The sequence below is a fragment of the Hemicordylus capensis genome, chromosome 6, assembly GCF_027244095.1.
Source record: "Hemicordylus capensis ecotype Gifberg chromosome 6, rHemCap1.1.pri, whole genome shotgun sequence".
NCBI classification, from domain to species: Eukaryota; Metazoa; Chordata; class Lepidosauria; order Squamata; family Cordylidae; genus Hemicordylus; species Hemicordylus capensis.
This window is the reverse complement of record NC_069662.1, coordinates 15,732,572-15,753,443: the sequence shown is the minus strand read 5'-3', so window position 1 is coordinate 15,753,443 and position 20,872 is coordinate 15,732,572. Positions and strand designations below refer to the sequence as shown.

At 44.8% G+C, this 20,872-nt stretch overlaps 1 protein-coding gene across 2 annotated transcripts; it reads left to right on the top strand.

The window, feature by feature from the left end:
* Positions 1–2,889: 2,889 nt before the first annotated feature.
* LOC128331456 (pyrin-like) lies at positions 2,890–11,501 on the top strand. Of its 2 annotated transcripts, XM_053264913.1 has the most exons (4): positions 2,890–3,034; positions 3,805–4,085; positions 6,748–6,807; positions 10,370–11,501. In XM_053264913.1, the coding sequence occupies exons 2-4, from the start codon at positions 3,809–3,811 to the stop codon at positions 10,819–10,821; spliced, it is 789 nt and encodes a 262-aa protein (XP_053120888.1). In that variant the 5' UTR covers positions 2,890–3,034; positions 3,805–3,808; the 3' UTR covers positions 10,822–11,501. The 2 variants fall into 2 exon arrangements, with proteins under 2 accessions (XP_053120888.1, XP_053120889.1); XM_053264914.1 differs by lacking the exon at positions 6,748–6,807.
* Positions 11,502–20,872: the final 9,371 nt, after the last annotated feature.

Here is a 20,872-nt window from a genome sequence, read left to right as displayed (position 1 = left end):
TTTAAATTGCAAACAATTGGAATGACAGGCGGATAAGTGCTCCTGGGTTCTTCTTTTAAGGTTTCTTTTAAGACTTCTGATAACTTCTGCCACCTAATTATAAATCTCAGCACATTGCATTCACAAGCTGGAAGTCTTCAGGCCATTTATCGTTTATGCACCTTTTATTTTCATTTCCTGTGTCGGGGTTTCAGCTTAGAAAGAATTTCCTATATGGGCACTGCAGAGTGCAGTGAGAGACAATTTGAATGGTAAAAAAAAATACTCTCTGATAGCTGATTACTAGAGAGTATAATTGTATTCCAAGTATACAAGATAGGGTACACAAGACACATGTTCCATGAGTATAGTAGTACCAATTATAAGAAGTAATACGATTTTACCCCCCACTATATTTTATACAATTTCAGGAAAGTTTTCTTTTAGTCTCTCAGTAGCCTTTCAGTTTTGTGAAGGCTCTTGGAGTGTTTTTGTTTTTATTTATTTTATTTTTTTGAAAAGTCTTATTAAACACAGGAAATGGTAATAGCAAACTACATTTCCGGTACTATTTCATTTTTAACACGAGCTCATCTACCGTTATTGCCAACTTCTGCAGAGGAGCCGGGTAAGAGTTTGTTTGTTTCCATTCCAGTGAAAAAATAATCTGTTGCAAATCTATCCATTACTCTTTGTTTGCTTCTGTTCTTTTATTTGGTTTAATTGTTGTTGCTTTATTTGTACAAGACAAAGGCAAAATTTAGGAAAAGATCCCATTAATTGTGGTAGCATGGTGTTGCAGAAAAAGTGTTGTGAGGTCATTCACACACTCAAAAACTGTGTTCTAGCCGGGTTTGGGAGCTGTGTGTCCTCCCAATTTTCGGTTGTATGGAAGCAAAATCGGAGGAAAGCCTGGGTAGCTTTTCCTCGCACCCTGATTCCACACAATCACTTTGTTACTAGACAGCCTTGTTTGGGGGCAGCTCAAGAGGCACCTCATTAACTGAACTGTTTACAGTTTAGAGAGAGAGAGAGTTAGATGACCATAGGGAGGCATGGGAGGAATGTTTAACATTCTTGGGAGACATAGACCACTTAGAAAAAAGGAACCACTTTCAATCAAAATGGTTAGGCGTAGACACCTTTCTGTGCAAGGAGACATATCCCACGTGGTATGTCACAGGAATTAACTAACTACTAGCCAGCCCTGCACAGAGCATCTGTGTACTGTTCGGGGCCGGCAGTTCCCCCCACCTCCTGCCCTAGCTTCTGCTGCCCTCCCCGCCCCAGCTCCTGTCCCAGTCTCTCTTGCCCTCCCCCTCCCCCACCTCCTGTCCCATTCACCTTGCCCTCCCCCACCTCCTGCCCAGTCTTTCCTTGCCCTCCCCACCTCCTGCCCCAGTCTCTCTTGCTCTCCCCTGTCCCACCTCCTGTCCCAGTCTCTCTTGCTCTCCCCTGTCCCACCTCCTGCCCCAGTCTCTCCTGCCCTCCCCACCCCACCTCCTGCCCCAGTCTCTCCTGCCCTCCCCCACCCCACTTCCTGCCTCAGTCTTTCTTGCTCTCCCCTGCCCCACCTCCTGTCCCAGTCTCTCTTGCTCTCCCCTGTCCCAAAACCTCTCACCTCAGTGGGTGGTGGGCCGAGTTGACCTCCCTCAACTGCGAACCCTGTGGAGTCTCACCAACCACCCTTGCGCATGTCGTCCCCTCTGGGACTGCCATTGGTTGTGGCTGCAATGGGGGCAGAGCTTGCCACATCCCCACGCATCCCCCCTAGTCCATTACAGGAATTAATAATATTATAGAAGATACACACAATTTGGATTAAAAAGGTACAAATGATTTTAATTCTGCACCCTAGATTACATGCATGTCCATTTTAGTTGACGTGGGTATACAACCACTGCCCTGAATCCTTCACTTCTGAACCATACAGAAACAGGGAATCTCTACACCCCACGGCAAAGGAAAGAAACAGGATTTTGACACCAGTGCTGGCTGGTAGTGATCGTTTTGCCTTTCTTGGAATGATGAACTCCTTAGTACTTGTAAGGAGAAATCCAAAGCAAACTCATTTTAGGTTGTCTCATTTTAGGTTGTCATTTGATAGATTTTGCTTTTCTCGCTTCCTTCTCTGAAAGCCAAATTCCAGAATCTGTAAGGGAAAATATCTCCTCTCTAGATCAATGATAAAGAGAAAGGAGGCAGGGGGTTAAAATCAAAATGCAGGTACTATAGGTTAAAGTTTCTCAACTTGGAATTCACTCCACCACAGAACAAGAAAGGAAAGAAGGTATGACGTGCCCCCGGTGTGGGGAGCTGTCTCATAAACAGACATTCCATGCCTGTTACAGCAGATCTCTAACATCCTGAATTATATCAGCAAGATTAGGACACCCATATCCTGCCTTTAAGCCCTCACCACAATAAAGCACAGAGCACAAAAAAACCCACTTTCCTCCAGATTCTTAAAAAGGAGGTGGTGGATGGGAGTGGATGGAGCTGGAGACAGGATCATTATGCTGGCAGTTTCTGGTTGGCTGGTTATTTTTTTCAACAAAAACAGCAATCTAAAGAGCTGGCACGAAAGGAATGCACTATAACAGAATTAACTGAGGGGATCTAGTGGGAGCCAGGTTTCTGGCAGCAGTTCTCAGGCAGCTGGCATCATCAGGCCCGGGCCAAGCCCCACTGGCACTGTAGCCACATGGCAAGTGACTGCCCAAGCTCCAATGGTCCATGGAGCATGGCCATCTTCCCCCCATCTAAGCGGGCACTGTGATGGAGAGCATGAATAATTCTGGTGCTCAGAACTCTAGCATAGTCTCATGCAGGAGGAAATCACATGATTCCTGCTCTTCAGGGCGGGCTTTCCTATGAGCTCTGGAGCAGCAGTCACCCCAGATGAGAGATTGAAGCAGCAGCGGTGGTATTGCCCCTGGGGCACAGATGATGTGGACACTGTTGGCTGCCCTCTTCCCACTTGCCGACTGCCCCACCAACCTTCTGAGTGATATTCAGAATGGCTTGCAGAACTCAGCTCTCTCTGCAGCCTATGGTCAGTGCCTTTTGACTTTGTATGGGTGCTAACATGTGGTGTTGTCTTTTCTTCTGGGGGGGGCGGGATAGAGAGTTTGTTGTTGTTGTTGTTGCTGTTTTTGTTAAATTTTTATACTGCCTTTCATCAAAACAATCTGAAGTTGGTTTACAAAACATCTTGCCGGGAAATTTAGGACCAGAAACGGAAGTATTTTTTCACACAACGCGTAATCAACTTGTGGAATTCTCTGCCACAGGATGTGGTGACAGCCAACAATCTGGAAGGCTTTAAGAGGGGTTTGGATAACTTCATGGAGGAGAGGTCTATCAATGGCTACTAGTCGGAGGGCTATAGGCCACCTCCAGCCTCTAAGGCAGGATGCCTCTGAGTACCAGTTGCAGGGTTGTAACAGCAGGAGAGAGGGCATGCCCGCAATTCCTGCCTGTAGACTTCCAGCAGCATCTGGTGGGCCACTGTGTGAAACAGGATGCTGGACTAGATGAGCCTTGGGCTGGATCCAGCAAGGCTGTTCTTATGTTCTTAAGTTTCACAAAGAGGAAATTAGGAGAGGCAGCCGGGCTGTGTTTTTTCTTTTTTTCTTTTTTCAGTTTGCGGGAAGACGTCTGCACTCCAGAACTCCAGTCTACTTTTTCCAGCTTTTGCTCTCTCTCTCTCTCACTTTCCACATTGGGGCTGTGGTGTTGTTTTTCTATTTGAATGTTCATCTATCTATTTATTTTGCTTGCTTGCTTGTTTTGGCCTGGGAACCCTCCCTGCTGCTGAAACAGCACTATGAGGAAGACGGTCCGTGACCACCTGGTGGACACCCTGGAGGACTTGGAGGAGGCTGATCTGAAGAAGTTTAAGCACAAACTCCATGACATCCATGTTAAGAAGGGCCACGAAAACATTCCTTATAGGAGGCTGCAGGACGCAGATGTCCAGGATCTTAGCAGTTTGCTGCTCAACTACTACAAGGAGGATTATGCCAAGCAACTGACAGCCAGAGTGCTGAAAGCCATCAACTGCAAGCACCAGGCAGAGAAACTCCTCAAAGACATCGAAAACAGTAAGGAAAGGGGAATACTTGTGGGTTGGCGAGCACTGCTTGATCCACATAATTTCAAAACTGGGGTGTAGCTGGTAGAAAAAGACACCTTGACCTGAATCCAAATTTTACAGGTTAGGGTTGCTAGTAGATCCAGAACAAATAATCTAGAGCTGGGACCTGGGTGCTTTCCAGAAGACTGGGGAGGAAAATCCAATGGCTAGCCCTAATGTTTTGAAGCCAGTTAGTGTTAACTCTATCAGATTTTACACCAATTCCTCCCAGGCAGAGGCTCTGAGGGTTGAGAGAGAAAAGAGGAAGCACTTCGCCCCAGCCACAGGGCATTTCACTGAGGGATAAGAGGGTGGGTGACTGATAGCTTTGCCTCCCTTTCTGTCCCCCCACCCCAAGGAAAACCAAGGACAGCAGCGCAGACTCTTGCCCAAAAAAAGTGATTGACATACACATACATTTACTTCTGAGTAATCCCAACCTGCAAACTGCAAACAGTTCTCAAAACTCAGAAAAATCAGCTACTATTTCATGACACACATGCAACATGTTAAGCCTGAAACTTCAAGTTAAGATACGAAACAGTCTGTGCCTGTGTGAAGGGTACCCTATGCAAGGCGGTGTCAAAACCCAGATCATACAAATGGACAGCAAGCCTATACATAATGAAGCAATTTCAAGGTGCCATCTGGAAAGTCCCCAGGTGGACGAGAGCTTTCTCTATTTGGTTCACTTGAATTAGAAATTGGTGTCCTAAATTAGAGGATATCTTAGTAAAACAGGGAAGAGGATTTTTAAATCAATGCCTGCCTTCCTCTCTTCCCCTTTACCTGCCTCCTGTTATTTTCCTGCATCAGTCCCAACACAGAAAATGAATCTTGCTCAAAAAGAATAAAATGCACAATTGATGTGTTATCATTCTTGATCTCTCTGTTTATCCTGCAAAGTGTTTTCTTTTTAGTAACATTATTTTAAATGTCTTTAACTTTGGTAAAATTATTATACAAACGTTTTTTTGAAAAAAATCTAGTCATCTCGTATATCTATAACTTACAGAACCTGCAGTCTTCCTTACACTTTTCCCATCTGAAACAGCAGGGAACCTCACTGCAGAATAAATGGCTGGCATCCAGACTATGAAAGCGCCCCTGCTTCAACACACAGTGCTGGTATAAGGGGGAGGGGCCATTTTCAACATCTCCCCTTCCTTCTGAAGCTGCCTATGCCACCTGAAGGTATGTCCTTGGGGGCTGCACCCCCATGGCCCTTCCCCGCATAGACATTGCTGAAGCAGTAGATTTCTTTAGCCTGGATGTTGGCCAAAAAGATTAACATTGAAGAAAGCAATAATAGAATATTTCTGTCTTTTCTGTTTCCATTTCCTCATCTGCGTCGCACTGGCTCTCTCCTAACTCTTGCTTCTCCTTTTCCCTCAGTTCTGCACATTTCCTGATATTTCTTCTTTGCTGCTTACAGTCTGCTCTGGGTCTTTTGCATCCCAGTTTCTTCATCAAAGGAATTTCATCAGATACAGCAAATAAATAGATCTGGTATGTCTCGACCCCTCATCCAGAGGTGTCCTGCCATTTTACCATGTCTCTTCCTCAGCATGTGGGAAACTGATTTGGAAGGTGGCATGTTAAGCAAACAGCTGGAAAGGGTTAACCCACCCCTTGCTCACTGTTCCTCGGATCTCCTTTGCAATCTCTAGAACTGTTTTTCAGTAATAAAAGAAATTGTTGGGCTTAAAAAATATATGTAATGTGCATTATTATAATGTGTATATTCTCGCAAGTCCCTGGCTCAAAACTAAGCCCAGCTATGAACTCACTTGCTGTCCTTAAGAAAATTCTTATCTCCCAGCCTGAGCTCAGAGTTTATTGCAATAAGGAGGTGAGTGACAGAAAGTCTTTAAGTCCTGTTTGAGAAAGCTGTGTTCTTGAAGCTGACAGTTAGACCGAGTGGCACAGATTTATAGAAACAAACCCTATTCACAAAGTGTTGGAAATTCTCTGTGGTGAGAGAATCCCTTTCTCATTATAGCAGAGTGCACAGAGGCACAACACAGTGGAATTTAGTTAGGCATGTGTGTATGCTGAGAGTAAAGTAACTTGGAGCCAATTCATAGTTTCAAATCATTTATTAAGGAACTCCATTCTAGATAGGAAAGTGAGGAGTTAGGATCTCTAATCTATCTATCTAGCTGGATGCAGATGGATTCTGCATCTTCTCTGCACACACAGGAAAAAAACTGGAAGCTGGTCTTGAATGACTAGTGAAGCATCAGTGGAGACTCTTGGAGCTGTAGCAGATTTTTATTAGCTGATTCTTAAACTGATCTGAAATTTGAAATCTGTTTTTATGTCACTCCGTAGGTGGCTATAACCTCCACTATCGTACCACCCCTATTAAATCACTCATTTGCTAGCCAGCTCCAGTGTGACTGCTGGAACTCACCACAGTCTTGAGTTTGCTACTATAGGAGTACCTCTGGCACTATAGTTTGCTGCTATAGGAGTACCTCTGGAACAGGCACACAACAGATCTAAATATACATTACAGAATCTTTGCATTAGTTGATTGGAAAATTGGTCCTTCTCCATCCTTCCTTTCCCTGTCAATATTTGCTTGCTTTGCACAGCTACAAACTCATTCTTTCTTTCTCTCGCAGGAGCTAGCAGTCCTGTTCAGACCACTGTGTCACCTCCCAGTGCCACCTCAAGAAGAAATGGTGAGCCCCACCCCATCTGTTCAGATACTCTCAGCCCCCACCAAGGTCTGTGGGTCAACCATGCTCTGTGGTTGCTGACTAGCTAAACTCCTGCTAACTGAGCAGAGAGGCACTTATTAAAAGTTGGTGATTCTCTTATATTTAGCAGGGGGGAAGCAACTGGCCCAATTCAACCCCACCCCCCCCCACACACACACACAACAAAGCATCCAGCCAATGGCTGTTGCTGGTGTCTTACTTTATGTTACTTTTTAGACAGTGAGCCCTTTAGGGACAGCATACCTGCCAACATGTCCCTATTTTCCCATTCCAGATCCATCTTATTTATTCATTTATTATTTTTCTTTGTAAGCCACTTTGAGAACTTTAGTTGTATATAAATATTTGTAATGTATCTGTTTATTTTATTTATTTATTTAACATATTTTTATACCGCCCAAAACTTGCGTCTCTGGGCGGTTTACAAGATAAAAACAACATTAAAAACTTAATGTTGAGCTTCACTCCATCCACAGTTGCTTTGCAGCACCATCTGCAACAATTCACTTCGGCATCACCATATGGATGCAACTTTAATCTTATATCAGTTTTATACTGCTTAAAGCCTTATTCAGAAATGATGTCAAGTATACCCAGATGCAGGGTAACATCAGGGTGCTACCACTAGACCATGCTCGTATGCCTGCACATTCTGTAGCCCTATTACTACTACCACTTTGCAGGGAGGCATATATCTATCTTGCTTTATGCAGATGATGCGGTCCTCTTGTCAAGGACGCCAATTGGCCTAAAAAAAATGCTGAGTGCATTAAATATGTACTGCAAGGAGGAGGGTTTGGAGATAAATTTTCAGAAAACCAAAATAATGGCTTTCGCACTGAGACCTAAGATTCGCACTTGGAAGATTGAGGGACAACTTATTGAGCAGATATTATTTTTTAAGTACTTAGGGGTAGTTTTCCATGCTGGGGGCACTAGGAAGGCCCACGCAAACTATGTAGCCCCCAATGCCCAGAAAAGCACACTCGCCATTTTACAGTACTTGCGATCAAAATGTGGTTATTATTTATCAGCAGCTTTTAAACTATTCAAAGCCAAATCACTGTCCCAACTACTTTATGGAGCGCAGCTGGGTTTTTCCCCCCAAATATAACAACTCTGGAATGTGTGCAGTCAAAATTTTTGAGAACTGCTCTTAATATCCCAAGATCTGTTTCAAATGCTGCTACCCATTTCGAGACTGGATTTTTTAGGGTGGAGGCCAGTGTATGGATTACTATACTTTGTTACTGGCTCAAACTAATTTATCATCCAGTTGGCCTGGCTCCCCTAATTTTACAGGATGGTTTTGGCTCCAGTTGGATCCAGTCTATTGAGGCTAAAATAGCTACTTTGGGCCTCTCTGTTACAATTCTGTCCAAGCTGGGATTTGATCAGGCAAGGTTGCTGGTTAAACAACGAGTGTTCGACTCTGAATGGCAAAATGACCTTGGGAAGGTCTCCAAATTTTACATCTCAGAGGAAAGAAGATATCTAGTCTCTGCAATGAATTATTTTACTTGGTTGGAATTTCCGAGGTATAGGAAAGCTTTTACCTTGGCTCGCTGCCACTGTTTACCCTCGGCAGTTCTAGAAGGGCGCTATAGAGGGGTTCCATTTGCTGACAAACTTTGCCCTTGTGGGCTGGATCAGGTGGAAACTATTGAACATGTTTTATTATTCTGTCTGTTTTATATTCGTGAATCTTTCATCACACCTTTTGCTTTGTAAATTCCCCGGTCGACAGGAGCAATTTTATTGTTCCTTGTTGCTTTCAAACTCAGAGTGTTTAATTACATCTAATTAGGCTAAATTCTGTGCTGCTGCCATAAATATATGTCACCGGATGGTTAATAAGGACATTTTATTGTTTTAATTTTTATTATCACTATGTTTCCGATTTTGTTAAAATTTTTAACTAATTTTAATTCTAACCTGTTCTAATTATATACACTCTATGGTTATATACTTGTAACCTTTTCCTTTTCTTTTGGCTTGTGGCTGTAACATTAAAGAACTTGAACTTGAACTACTACCACTACTACAAAATATACTGCATATATATTTTGCTCTCTCTCTCTCTCCCTCCCTCCCTCCCTCCCTCCATCCATCCATCTATCTATCTATCATTGTATACTGCTTTTCAGCAAAGGTTTTCAAAGCAGTTTACACAGAAAAACAAACAATAAATAAGATAGTTTCCTGTCTCCAAAGGGTTCACAATCCCTAAAGAAACACAATGAGGTGATTCTCATGATCGGTGAGAAGCTCCAAAAGGAGGTTTTTCGGGAGAGCGGGCATAGTCTGCTCTCCCTGCAGACGAGCAGCCACTTGTAGCTGGGTGACCAGATCGGCCACCCACACGACTGCCAGCTCTTTTACGGAGCCTGCAGGGGCGGCAGGGATCGGGGGCTGCATGGCCCCCAGAAGTTCCAGAATGCCCTGCGTGAGTGCGTGGGGCATCCTGGAGAGACCCCCGAACCTGGGAGGCTGCTTGCAGCCTCCTGGCAGGGGTCTCCTCATGTGTCACTGTGGCGTGGAGTCACATGATCTGGAAACCCTGGTTAGTGGAGCATTTGCTCCACTAACCTGGGCTAAGAAGAGGAGTATTTATTGAGGTTTGCTGCCGGGAGCAGCACAGCTCACGTTGCAGCACACAATCAGCCAAAAGTGGGCAAGGCTCCCTTAGCCAACTTTTGGCCAATCGTGAGAATCACCTCAATACCAGTAACAACCTGGTATTGAAAGAGAAGCTGAGCTGGGGCTGGATAGGAACAATTGCTCCCCCGTTGCTAAATACAAGAGAATCGCCACTTTAAAAGGTGCCTCTCTGTTCAGACCCTGCTCCCTGCTCTACCAAAGTACAGCATTTGTCTGTGGAAACAAACACTATGTCTGGGGAGAGTTTCTCCGTGTGATTGGGATTGTTCAATGCAGGTTAAAAAAAAAAATTGAACTGTACCCCAGTGCATAATTTCTGAAAAGGATTTCAGTGTCATTGCTCTCCCTAAAGTTTCCTAGGAACTGAGGACTGGTGAAGTGGTAAGAATCCTCTTTTCTGAACCCTTAACTGCCCCTCCTAGAACTGCAGTTGTCACACCTCCAGGGAAGAGGGAATGACTGGGAAAACACGTTTGTCTGCAGTGTGGACATTTTACTCTTTGTGTGTTCTGTACAGTGCCACATTCAGGAGATTGTCTGTTAGTCCACTGGTGAGACCCACTAGAAAGCTGAGAAGAACTGACTCCCTCCTACTCACCCACGCACAGTAGCATTCTTTGCATGAGCTGAGGGGCAAAACCAGCTCTTCCTGCTTAGTTCCTCTTCTGACCAACAGAGAACAGGAATTGGGCCTTTCATGTTAGAGAACTGGAAGCCTCTCATTCTTTTGCTTTGAAGTTTTGTGCCATTTCCAGAACGTAGTTAAATTCTTGGCTTTGTTTCTTTGTCATTTTACTGTTAAGAATACCCTTTTCCATAAGTGACATGCTTGCGGAAATAACATTTCTGATTCTCCTTCCAGGACTCACGTCTAAGTCCGTCAAGGCATCTGAACCCCTCAGCTCATCTTTGGTCAACCCTTGTGGCAACTTCCCACCAGCCGTGCCTAGATCTTCTACTAAATCCTCTGCTTCCAAGTCCCCCACACCAAAGTCCGTGACTTCAAAAATCTCAGCATCTAAAGCAGCGGCTTCTAAAGCAACGTCAGCTTCCAAGTCTTCAGCCACAACTGGCCTTCTAAAAAGGCCAGGTGAAGTGGCCACCTCAGGTGGCAGATTAGCAGAGGCAGCAGATTGTCCATGGGTGGCCCCTGTCAAACCACAACCCTGTTTGTTCTGCCCCCTTTTTCAAACTTCACTTAGTAGCAGCACTCTAGCTGCTGCTGCCCTCACACTCCTCCTCTTCCTCCTCCTCCTCTTCCTCCTCCTCTGCTTTCCTTCTTTTGGCTTTTCAAATGCCAAGGGAAGGAAGTGAAACAGGAAGCAGTTCTCCTCCACACTTCCATTTTCTTCCTTTGACATCTCAAAAGCCAGCAGTGGGAGAGTGGAAAAGGAAAGGAAGAACACTGGCTGCTGTGCTGCCACCAAGGGAGGTAACGGGGAGGGCCTGGGAACTCTGCCTGGGTGGGAAGCCCAGCGGTGGGTGGTGGTGGTGGGAGATCAGGGCTGTGTGTGGGTGGGGGGAGATTGGTGCTTGATATGCTCTGCACATTGTGGGGATAAAGGTGTGGGAGGCTGAGATTGGAGATGAGTGAGATATAGGGGAAGATCAGTGTGCAATGTACTTTAGAGATGTGCACAAAACCGGCGGGGACCAGTTCAGTAGGGGGAGGATAACATTAAGGGTGGGGGAGGATGCACTTCTCCCCCCACCCACCATTTCCCACCCACCCACCATTTCCCCCCCGCCCACCATTCCCCCCACCACCACTGGTGCTCCATTTTTTACAAGTCCATCAAGGTGGCTGCGTACCTCCCTGCCACTCCATTTGCCCCATTGACCGTAAGTAACCAGAAGTAGCTGATGCACCTGCATGCATCGGGCGCAAGCACATGCATCATGTGCACTTGAATGACATGCACACGTGTGCCGACATGCACACGTGTGCCGACATGCACACGTGTGCCGACATGCACACGTGTGCCGACATGCACACGTGTGCCGACATGCACACGTGTGCCGACATGCACACGTGTGCCGACATGCACACGTGTGCCGACATGCACACGTGTGCCGACATGCACACGTGTGCCGACATGCACACGTGTGCCGACATGCACACGTGTGCCGACATGCACACGTGTGCCAACATGCACACGTGTGCCAACATGCACACGTGTGCCAACAGCTACTTCTGGTTATCAGCTACTACTGGTTAGTAGTAACCAACTACTTCTGGTTACTTCTGGTCAATGGGGCATACTGGGCAGCAGGGAGGTATGCTGCCACTCCGATGGACTTTTAAAAAGCCAAGCGCCAGTGAGGGAAACATGGCAGGATGGGGGTGGGGGTACGTGCACCTTCCCCCATCCTTAAAGTTATCCCCACCACCACCGTTGAACCGGCGAAACCCCTGGTCGGTCGAACCAGCAATAGAGGAGACCATAAAGGGCCGCCAAACTGGTTCTGTGCACATCCCTAATGTACTTTGCAGGGTTGGGGTGAGATCAGGAGGAGGGGTTGGGTGCCCTGGGGTGGTAACTTGTCAAATGGTCTTGGGACCTGGGAAGGCTTGGAGCAGGTTTTCATTGAGTATATAAATCCTGAGTTCCATAAGCCTCTGGTTATAAGGCTACCAAGTGACCCTCAACCTCTAGTTCTCCTCTGACTGACTGTGTCTGTGTGGCAACTGAATAAAGGTTTCCAGATGTATCATGTGACTCCAATCTAGTACTTTCGAAAGAGAATACTCTAATAATCTAATGGCTAATGTGAACATTAGCATTACTACATTTAGAAGGCTTACAAAAAGTAGGAGAGAGTAGTACTACACTTTTCAGTGCGTGTTTTTCCAAAGACGCAGGCTCGTGACCTATAGTGATAACAGGTTCTATCTGTTACAAACTTGCTCTGTCTGGTGTCTTGATTCTTGAAGAAAGGCAGGTGCTAGCCAAGCCCTCCATTCCCAAAGATGTTGGTGGGCATAAGTTCCCTGAATCTCTTCTTGCATGTAAGACCTTCAGTGGAGAACAGAAAACAGAGACCAAGAGACAGGATTGTGTGAAGTCCTACCAGTCAAGCACTACATTGTTTTCCATGTCAGTTAATCTGATTACTGACCCAACTGTGGCAACTTCCTTGGAACTCTTGAATTAAGAGCTCATTAGGACCATTTGGCCAACCAAACTCAGAGGACAAAACAATTAGCGAATCGGTCCATTCTCCCTCATGGGAGAGTCAGAATGGGTTTATATTATAATGTAGACGGTTGTGTGAACAGCCTCAGTATATGATGAGGTTATACAAGTTGTGTTGAGGGAGGGTGACATCTTGATGACCCTTAAACAAGCTGAGGTTAAACTCCTTCTCAAGAAACCATCACTTGACTAATCCAGCCTAAATAGCTATTGCCCAGACTATGATGCTATAGGGTTCAACCTTGTACCCAATGCTTTTTAATATCTACATGAAGCCACTCCATGACATCATCTAGAGATTTGGGCTTGGGTGTAGGCTTGCCACCTGTTCCCAATTTCAAGGAACTGTTCCTTATTTAGGATTAAAATATAATGTTTATTTTCAAGTTAAGCAGCGGTTTACACAGAGAAATAATAAATAAATAAGATGGATCCCTGTCCCCAGAGGGCTCACAATCTAAAATAAACATAAGGTAGACACCAGCAACAGTCACTGGTGGTACTGTGCTGGGGGTGGATAGGGCCAGTTACTCTCCCCCTGCTAAATAAAGAGAATCACCTGGTTAAAAGGTGCCTCTTTGCCAAGTTAGCAGGGGTGAGAGCCCTTTCTCACAATGAGTGAGAAAGGGCTTAAGGGTGTGTGGCGAGGAAGGCTTGAAAAGCTTACCTCCCCGCGGATGATCCTTGCCCTGGGTCTGGATGCAGAGATTACGGGCCCAGATGTGCAGCTGCCTCCTCTGGCAGCACTGAGGGTTGGGGGTCAGGATGCCCCCTGGAACTCCCATAAAGCACTCTGCGAGTATGCACTGCATTATGGGGTTTCCCCAATGATGGATCACCACCTGTCCATGTTGCAGCTCTGGCTAAAAGCAGCTGGTGCTGTACATGATTGCAAAAACAGGGCTAGGGGAGTGCTCACTCCCCTAACCTCATTTAGGAGGTGGGCCTCTTTGGCGGGCTTGCTGCTGAGGCACCACTGGGATCAGGACCAATCCTGGAAGTTCTTATGAGCAGGCAAGGCCGGGCTTGGCTTCCTTAGGCCGGTTTTGCCTGCACATGAGAAACACCTTTTTATTATGCCATTTTATCAAGGTCTTATAATGTGTGTCTTATTTTGGAGCTCTTCAGGCAGCAAGCCTATTTGGGTCCCATCAGTATGCTGATAACATCCAGCTTTACCTCTCCTTTCTGTCATCTGACCTGGGGGAGGCAGTAATTCTAAACTGGTGACTGGAGGCAGATTTGAAATGGATGAAGGCAACATACTGTAGTTTAATCCAGGCAAGGTAGAAGCACTGCTTATTGGGGTTTCTGATGGCCTGCTCTGTCTGGATGGAATTATACTCCCCTTGTTATAACAGAGTCACAGCTTGGGCATACTCCTAGATTCATCCTTATTCTGGATGTCCAGATAACCGTAATGGACAAGAGTGATTTATACAAACTTTATCTTAAATGCCAGTTGCTCCTTTTCCTGGGTGCTTTCCAGATTAGACCCTACAACAGGGTCACAACATATCTGCTAAGTGTGCTTCCATACTTTCTGTGCTGTGACACCGCAGTCCCTACACTGTCAGCAGGGTGCCGTTCACACTTCTGATGCTTGTTTTGGATTTAATTGCATAGGATGTTTTGATTCTGGGGATAATTGTGAATACAATCCTGCTAAGCCGAAACATTTTACCATGGTTGTAGTGGGTAATCTGGAAAGCGCCCTGGAGAAATCAAACCTCACCACAGTCATTCATGCTTCAATCACATCCAGATTAGACTTCTGTGTTTTACAATAGGCTGCCCTTGAAGACAGTCTGGAAACTTCAGCAGGTCTAGAACATGGCCACCAGGATTTTTATCTAGGCCAGCAGGTCAGATCATATGACACTGATTATTTGCCAGCTGACAATTTGTTTCTGGGCTGAGTTTAAAGTACTGGTTTTACCCAGTTTAAAGTCACTGGTTGAAGGACAGTTTTCACAATGGAGGGAAGTAAGAAGTGGGGTCCCCCAGGGATATGTACTGGGACCAATGCTTTTTAATTTAAGTAATCTAGAATTTGGGGTAAGCAGCCAGATGGCTTAATTTGAAGATGATACTAAACTATTCAAAGTAATGAAATCCAAAACAGCTGGGGTAGTGGGCAACAAAATGGCAAACACGGTTCAGTGTAAGCAAGTGTAAAGTGATGCATAGTGGGGTCAAAAGCCCCAACTGATGGGGTCTGAACTGTCGGTGACTGACCAGGAAAGAGATATTGGGGTTGTGGTGGACAGCTCGTTGAAAGTGTCGACTCAAAGTGCAGCAGCTGTGGAAAAGGCCAATTCCATGCTTGGAATGATTAGGATGAGGATTGAAAATAAAACTACAAATATCATAATGGCCTTACACAAATCAATGGTGTGGCCACATTTGGAGTACTGTGTACAGTTCTGGTCACCATACCTGAGAAGGTGCAGGAGAGGGCAACCAAAATTATTCAGTTCCTTGAGCACCTTCTATATGAGATAAGGCTACAACACCTGGTTGTTATCTAGACATGGCTTCATGCTGCAGGGTATGCAAAAAGCAAATCTGCTTCACAGCAGATCCACAGTTGTTTAATTTGGGTGATTAGATAGGCCGTTCACATAGGGTTGGTTCCTCTCTGCATTCTTTTTCCTGTGTGCATTCCCACAGCTTGCTCCAGTTTTTTTCTCCAACCAATCACATCCCAGGAGGAGGAGAAAGATGCCTCCCTTAATTAATTAATCAATCCCTTAATTAATTAACCCCTTAATTAATTAATTAATTAAACACCATGCATTCCGCAAAACTGACTAGTCAAAATAATAGAACGCTTATCCCAAACTGGCCGCATCTGACCCAAATCTTTGCTGATCTTTATAATGAGCTTGCCTTTGTGACTGCCTTCATCACCTCATGCCCCCCACCCCCGCCAGACCATTTAAGAGGCCATGGAAGTTTAAAGTAGGAATCATTGCTTTCTCTGTGTGATGAAGAAAAATGCAGCCTCGTGGAATCAGCTCAGACACAAAGGGCTCAGGTTACATCGAACCCGTAGACTCCATTGTTAAGCTTCCAGGCATCCTCCAACAACATCTGCATAGGTAAAGCCTGGTAAAGGGGAGTGAATGTTTCCCTTTAACATGTCAAGAAACAGGCGTGCAGAGCAGGGTTGGCTTTCCCTTGCATCCGTGCCCATGGAATTCTGCTCTGAGACAAGTGACACAGAGAGCAGAATCTCCCCCTCTCCAACACAATAAAGGTTTACTGATAACCAAACAGTAAGCAAGGACAGTTTTGTAACCTGAATTTGAACACTTTTGACAGGATTTGTGCTGCTGAAGTTTGTTTATGGACTGAAAATGGAGGGAGGCTGGGTTTGGGGGCAGACAGGCAGGCAAGGCTTAACACCTCCTCTTCTGATCCCCAGCGAAAGCCCCTTCTGAGCCTCAGGCTCTTTCTAACGCTAATCAGAGCTACTTGAAGTTGGTTTTGTTTTTTTTAAAACCCACAAATGTGAGAGTTTTGAAAAAAACCAAATTATTGGCAATGGCCCCTCCGCACATCACGGGAGAAGCATCAGGGCATACCAGAAAGCTTGGTTTGTTTGTTTTTCAAAAACGCCACTGCAAATAGAGGATTTTTTAACCCGAGACATAATTCGGGCTAAGCTAGAATGTGCAGCAGTAACTCGAGTGGGGTTTCAACAAAAGTGGGATTTCTGTGACAAGCCAGAGAAGCAGCCTGGTGTTCCTGAAGCTTCGTGGACCTGCAGCACAACTTTCCTTCTGCTGAGCACAATCTCCTGCTAACTGAGCAAAGAGGCGCCTTTTAAAAGTGGTGATTCTATTTATTTAGCAGAGGGAGAACAACTGGCCCTTATGGTTCTTTTTTAGATAGTGAGCCCTTTGGGGACAGGGAGCCATTTTATCTATCCATCTATCTATTTATAGGTGTTTAAAGCGGTATATAAATATTCTTTGTATTCATATTCCTAGGAACCAGTTTCATGTACGCTTCGCTCAGGGGCGTAGCAAGGTTGGAGTGGACCCAGAGACAAGATTTTAAAATGCCCCCCACCCCCCGCACTGAAGCTCAGCTCATGAAGTAAAGAAATCTTAAATGAGGCTGAATAGTGGTTTTTAAAAAAGCATAGTAAAATATGTGTGTGTGTGTGTGTGTGTGTGTGTGTGTGCCACAATAGAACATCATCCTAAATTATTTTTTAAAAGGTTTTGTAAATTGTGGACGATGAAGTCATTTAATGGTACCAGAGAAAGACAAGCTACCATGACCTGGTAGCTCCAGGTCTTAACACTCACATCAATTTCGGAGGATGGATACAACTGAAGGAAGCCTGGGCAGGTGCGCAGCTGGGGGAGTCAGTCATGTGACTTGCCTCTGCCCCCCACCCAAAGCAATGGGCCACCAGACAACTGTCTCCCCTTGCCCTATTATAGTTACGCCCCTGGCTTCGCTTCTTGCTGCTGATTCCTTCCCAGCTTTGCATTTGTAAACAAACGGAGCTTCCAGTCCTGTAGCATTGGCTGAAGGATAAAGAAAGCCACCTGAGAGCACTCTCAGAGAGGAAATCCTAACAGCCACGTATCAACAGTCCGGATGTGCAGAATTTAAACGTTAGGTTCTTTCACCAGCAAATACATTTCTTTTTCTCTGAATGGCAGAGTGTAAGAACCTAACAATTAAAGACAAGACAAAACACACAAACAGACAACCCTCCAATTGTTTCATTTCCTATTTTCTGGGACTCTGAAATGGGATTATAATCAGCAGTTCTATTTCACTGTAACCTTGTAAGAACAAATGGGGTTATGAACCTAAAGGGAATTAATTGTGTGAATGGATTCTGAAATATGCTTTCATGCACAAAATCCCACACATTTAAGGTTAGGGATGTTAACACAGTGACAGAGGCATGGCCCCCACTATTTCTACCTTGCTACTTTCCTCCTTCATGACTTCTCTTAGGAGTATCTATGCATAGGCTTCTATATGGAATCTCACTTCTGGGGTGTTGGTCCCTTCCCTGCCTGCCCTTTCCTGACAAGACTTGCTTGTTCCACATATATTGAAAGACATCCTGCTTTTCTGTTCCAGACGCTGCTGTTCAGACTCCTGTGCCACCTACCAAGGCCGCCTTGGGAAGAAATGGTGAGCTCTTACCCATCTTCTCAGATACTGTCAATCCCCACACAGATCTCTGGGCGCCAGGCTATGTGGATGTATTTCAGCCATCAATGCATTGCAGCATCCTCTACAACCATCAAATTTGTTCGTATTTACACCTCTACAAACTTTTTATCAGTTTTATATCTTTGTAACTGTCCTGGCTTCCCCAAAGAATCTGAACATTGTAAACTGATGAGGTGCTAGAACCCTAGTAAAATGCACACATAAGTAAATAGTATGAATGGAGAATCCATGGTCAAAGTGTACACATTTTATACAGGCATACAATTTTCTCTCCAGGATCAGCCTCTGTTGAAACTTATTCTTCCTGTTTCTTCCCAGTGTATATCATAAGCCAGCCATCGAGTGCTAATTGGCTGACCCCTTTTATATCATGGGGCACTTCCCTCCTTTCCCACTTCCCAGAGCAATTTTTCCATTTAAAAAAGTCAATTACATAGGTTATTTCTTTAAAAATGAGATGTTAAATTTTCAAATGAGTGAATATCCATGCTTTGCTTTAAAAAAAAAAAGGCAAAGAACTCACATAAAGTTTGGGTGAAGGAACAACGCAAACATTGTTCTCAGCTTTCAAGCAACTAATAAGTACATCTGTCGCTTACATAATGAACAAGGGGCAAAGTTAAGCCTGTTGTCTATCAAAAATAATCCTTCATTTCACACACACACAAACACACACCCTTTCAAACCCTTGGCTTCTCCTCATAGAACTACAGTTCCAAGGGCTGCAGGGAAGAGAAAACAACTGGCAAACCAGTTTATGTTTGTGATGTGATTGTGCCTCTCCATTGCATTTCTTACTTTGATAGGGACACAGCCAACTACCTCAGCAGAGCTGCATTTCACTGAACTGCACCTGGAGGAGCTGATCCAGCAGACTGGCATGGTGAAGGGAATTTTGGATATTCTTTGTGGAACCATGCTGGATGAAGAGCAATACCTGTAAACTGACAGCGACAGGGAAAACTGACAGCCTAGTGCATCAGAAAATGGTACCCATCAGAAAAGCCGGCACGGTTGGGGCAAACTGACAGTGACAGGGAAAACTAACAGCCTTGTGCATCCAAGATGAGGATGCTTTTAAGAGCCAGGTTTGGTGGCACAATCTGACAGGGACAGGGGTAGTGGGATCTGCTGGGTCCCAGCCCAGGAGTGGAAGGATGGTGCCTGGAAACTGATTAGAACCAAGTTGAGGACTGGAACTCAGGACAGCCTAATGCATCAGAGATGTGGACCCATCAGAAGAGCCCACCTGGTTGGTGCAATCTGACAGGGTGAGGGAAACCCGACGGCCTCATGCGTCGGAGATGCAGAGGCATCAGGAAAGCCCGGCTGGTTGAAATCTGTGGGGGGGTTGGCGGAACCACACCTTTAATAGCTGAACCTGTGCCCAAGGAATATGTTGGGGGCAGTGCAATCGGGACTGGATTCCAGGACTAGAACTGAAGACCTGCCTGTGCGTGCAAACAGCAGTGCCTCTGCTGCAACCCCATGCAATGAGAGCTCCTCACCTGCAGATAGGTGGACGTGACAGATGTATCTAGCAAAGGTGCACAGTAGATTAGGCTTGGGCATGCACCCGCATCACGAAAGGTTGTCTACCTCTCCCTGTCCAGGTTACTAAACACCTGTGCAGTGAGTAACCACACACCTAATAGCTTAACCTGTGTCCACAAAATATGTTGGTGGGTAGGTAGTTCAATCTGGCAGAGAGAGGGGAAAGTGACGGCCTCATGCGTCAGAGATGTAGAGGCATCAGAAAAGCCTGGTTGGTTGAAATCCGTACGGGCCTGGGGGAGCTGAAACTGTGTCCACGGAATATGTTGGGGGCAGTGCAATCGGGAATGGATTCCAGGACTGGAACTCAAGACCTACCTGTGCGTGCAAACGGCAGGACCTCTGCTGCAACCTCACGCAATGAGAGCTCCTCACCTGCTGATAGGGGGACGTGACAGATGCAGCTTTAGCAAAGCTGCACAGTGGATTAGGCTTGAGTGCTGGACTAGGAATGGGGAGACCAGAGTACAAACTCCCCATTCAGCCGTGAGACTTGCTGGGTGACTCTGGGCCACTCATTTCTCTCTTATCCTAACCTACCTCATAGGGTTGTTGTGAAGGGAACACATACATGAAGTTACTTATGCAGTACACCCCTCTGGCCTCCTTGGAGGAAGAGTGGGGTATAAATGTATTATTAATATTTTATTATTACTAATATTTATCATTATCATCATCATCATCATCATTATTTAATAATTTAATAATAATATTAATAATAATAATAATCACCTTTATAAAACACCTGTGTGGTGAGTAACCGAACATCTAATAGCTGAACCTGTGCTCCTCACCTGCTCATAGGGGGACGTGACAGTTGCAGCTAGCAAAGCTGCACAGTGGATTAGGCTTGGGCATGCTCTCGCAGCATGAAACACTTGCAGGCCCTGCCCAGATTACTCAACACCTGTTCCCAAAGCACCATTTTTTTAATGTTTTAAAGATAATAAATGACATCGTTCAGAAAAAAACTTTCAAAAATCTGAATCAAAATTTTTATCAACGTTGTATGATTTTTAATTTGATAACCAAACCGTTATAATGCATTAAATATAATAAATGACATTGTTCAGAAAAATACCTTTCAAACATCTGAAACATAATTTTTAACAATGTTGTACAATTCTTAATCTGAGAACCAAACCTTTCAAACAAAGAAAAATTCAAACATCTTAAATATAGTTTTTAACAATCTCTAAAATCATTTTTTTCAAAGATGCATAACATTTCTCAAAAAGGCCAAGAGACAACATTTTATACATTATTTGTAAACATGTAATTTTTAAAAGTTGTATAATTTTTAATTCAATAACCAAGTTTCTTACTATCTCTAACATCATTTTTTAAAAAGATGCACGGGCAAGCATTACATTTCTCAAAAAGGCCAAGACACAACATTT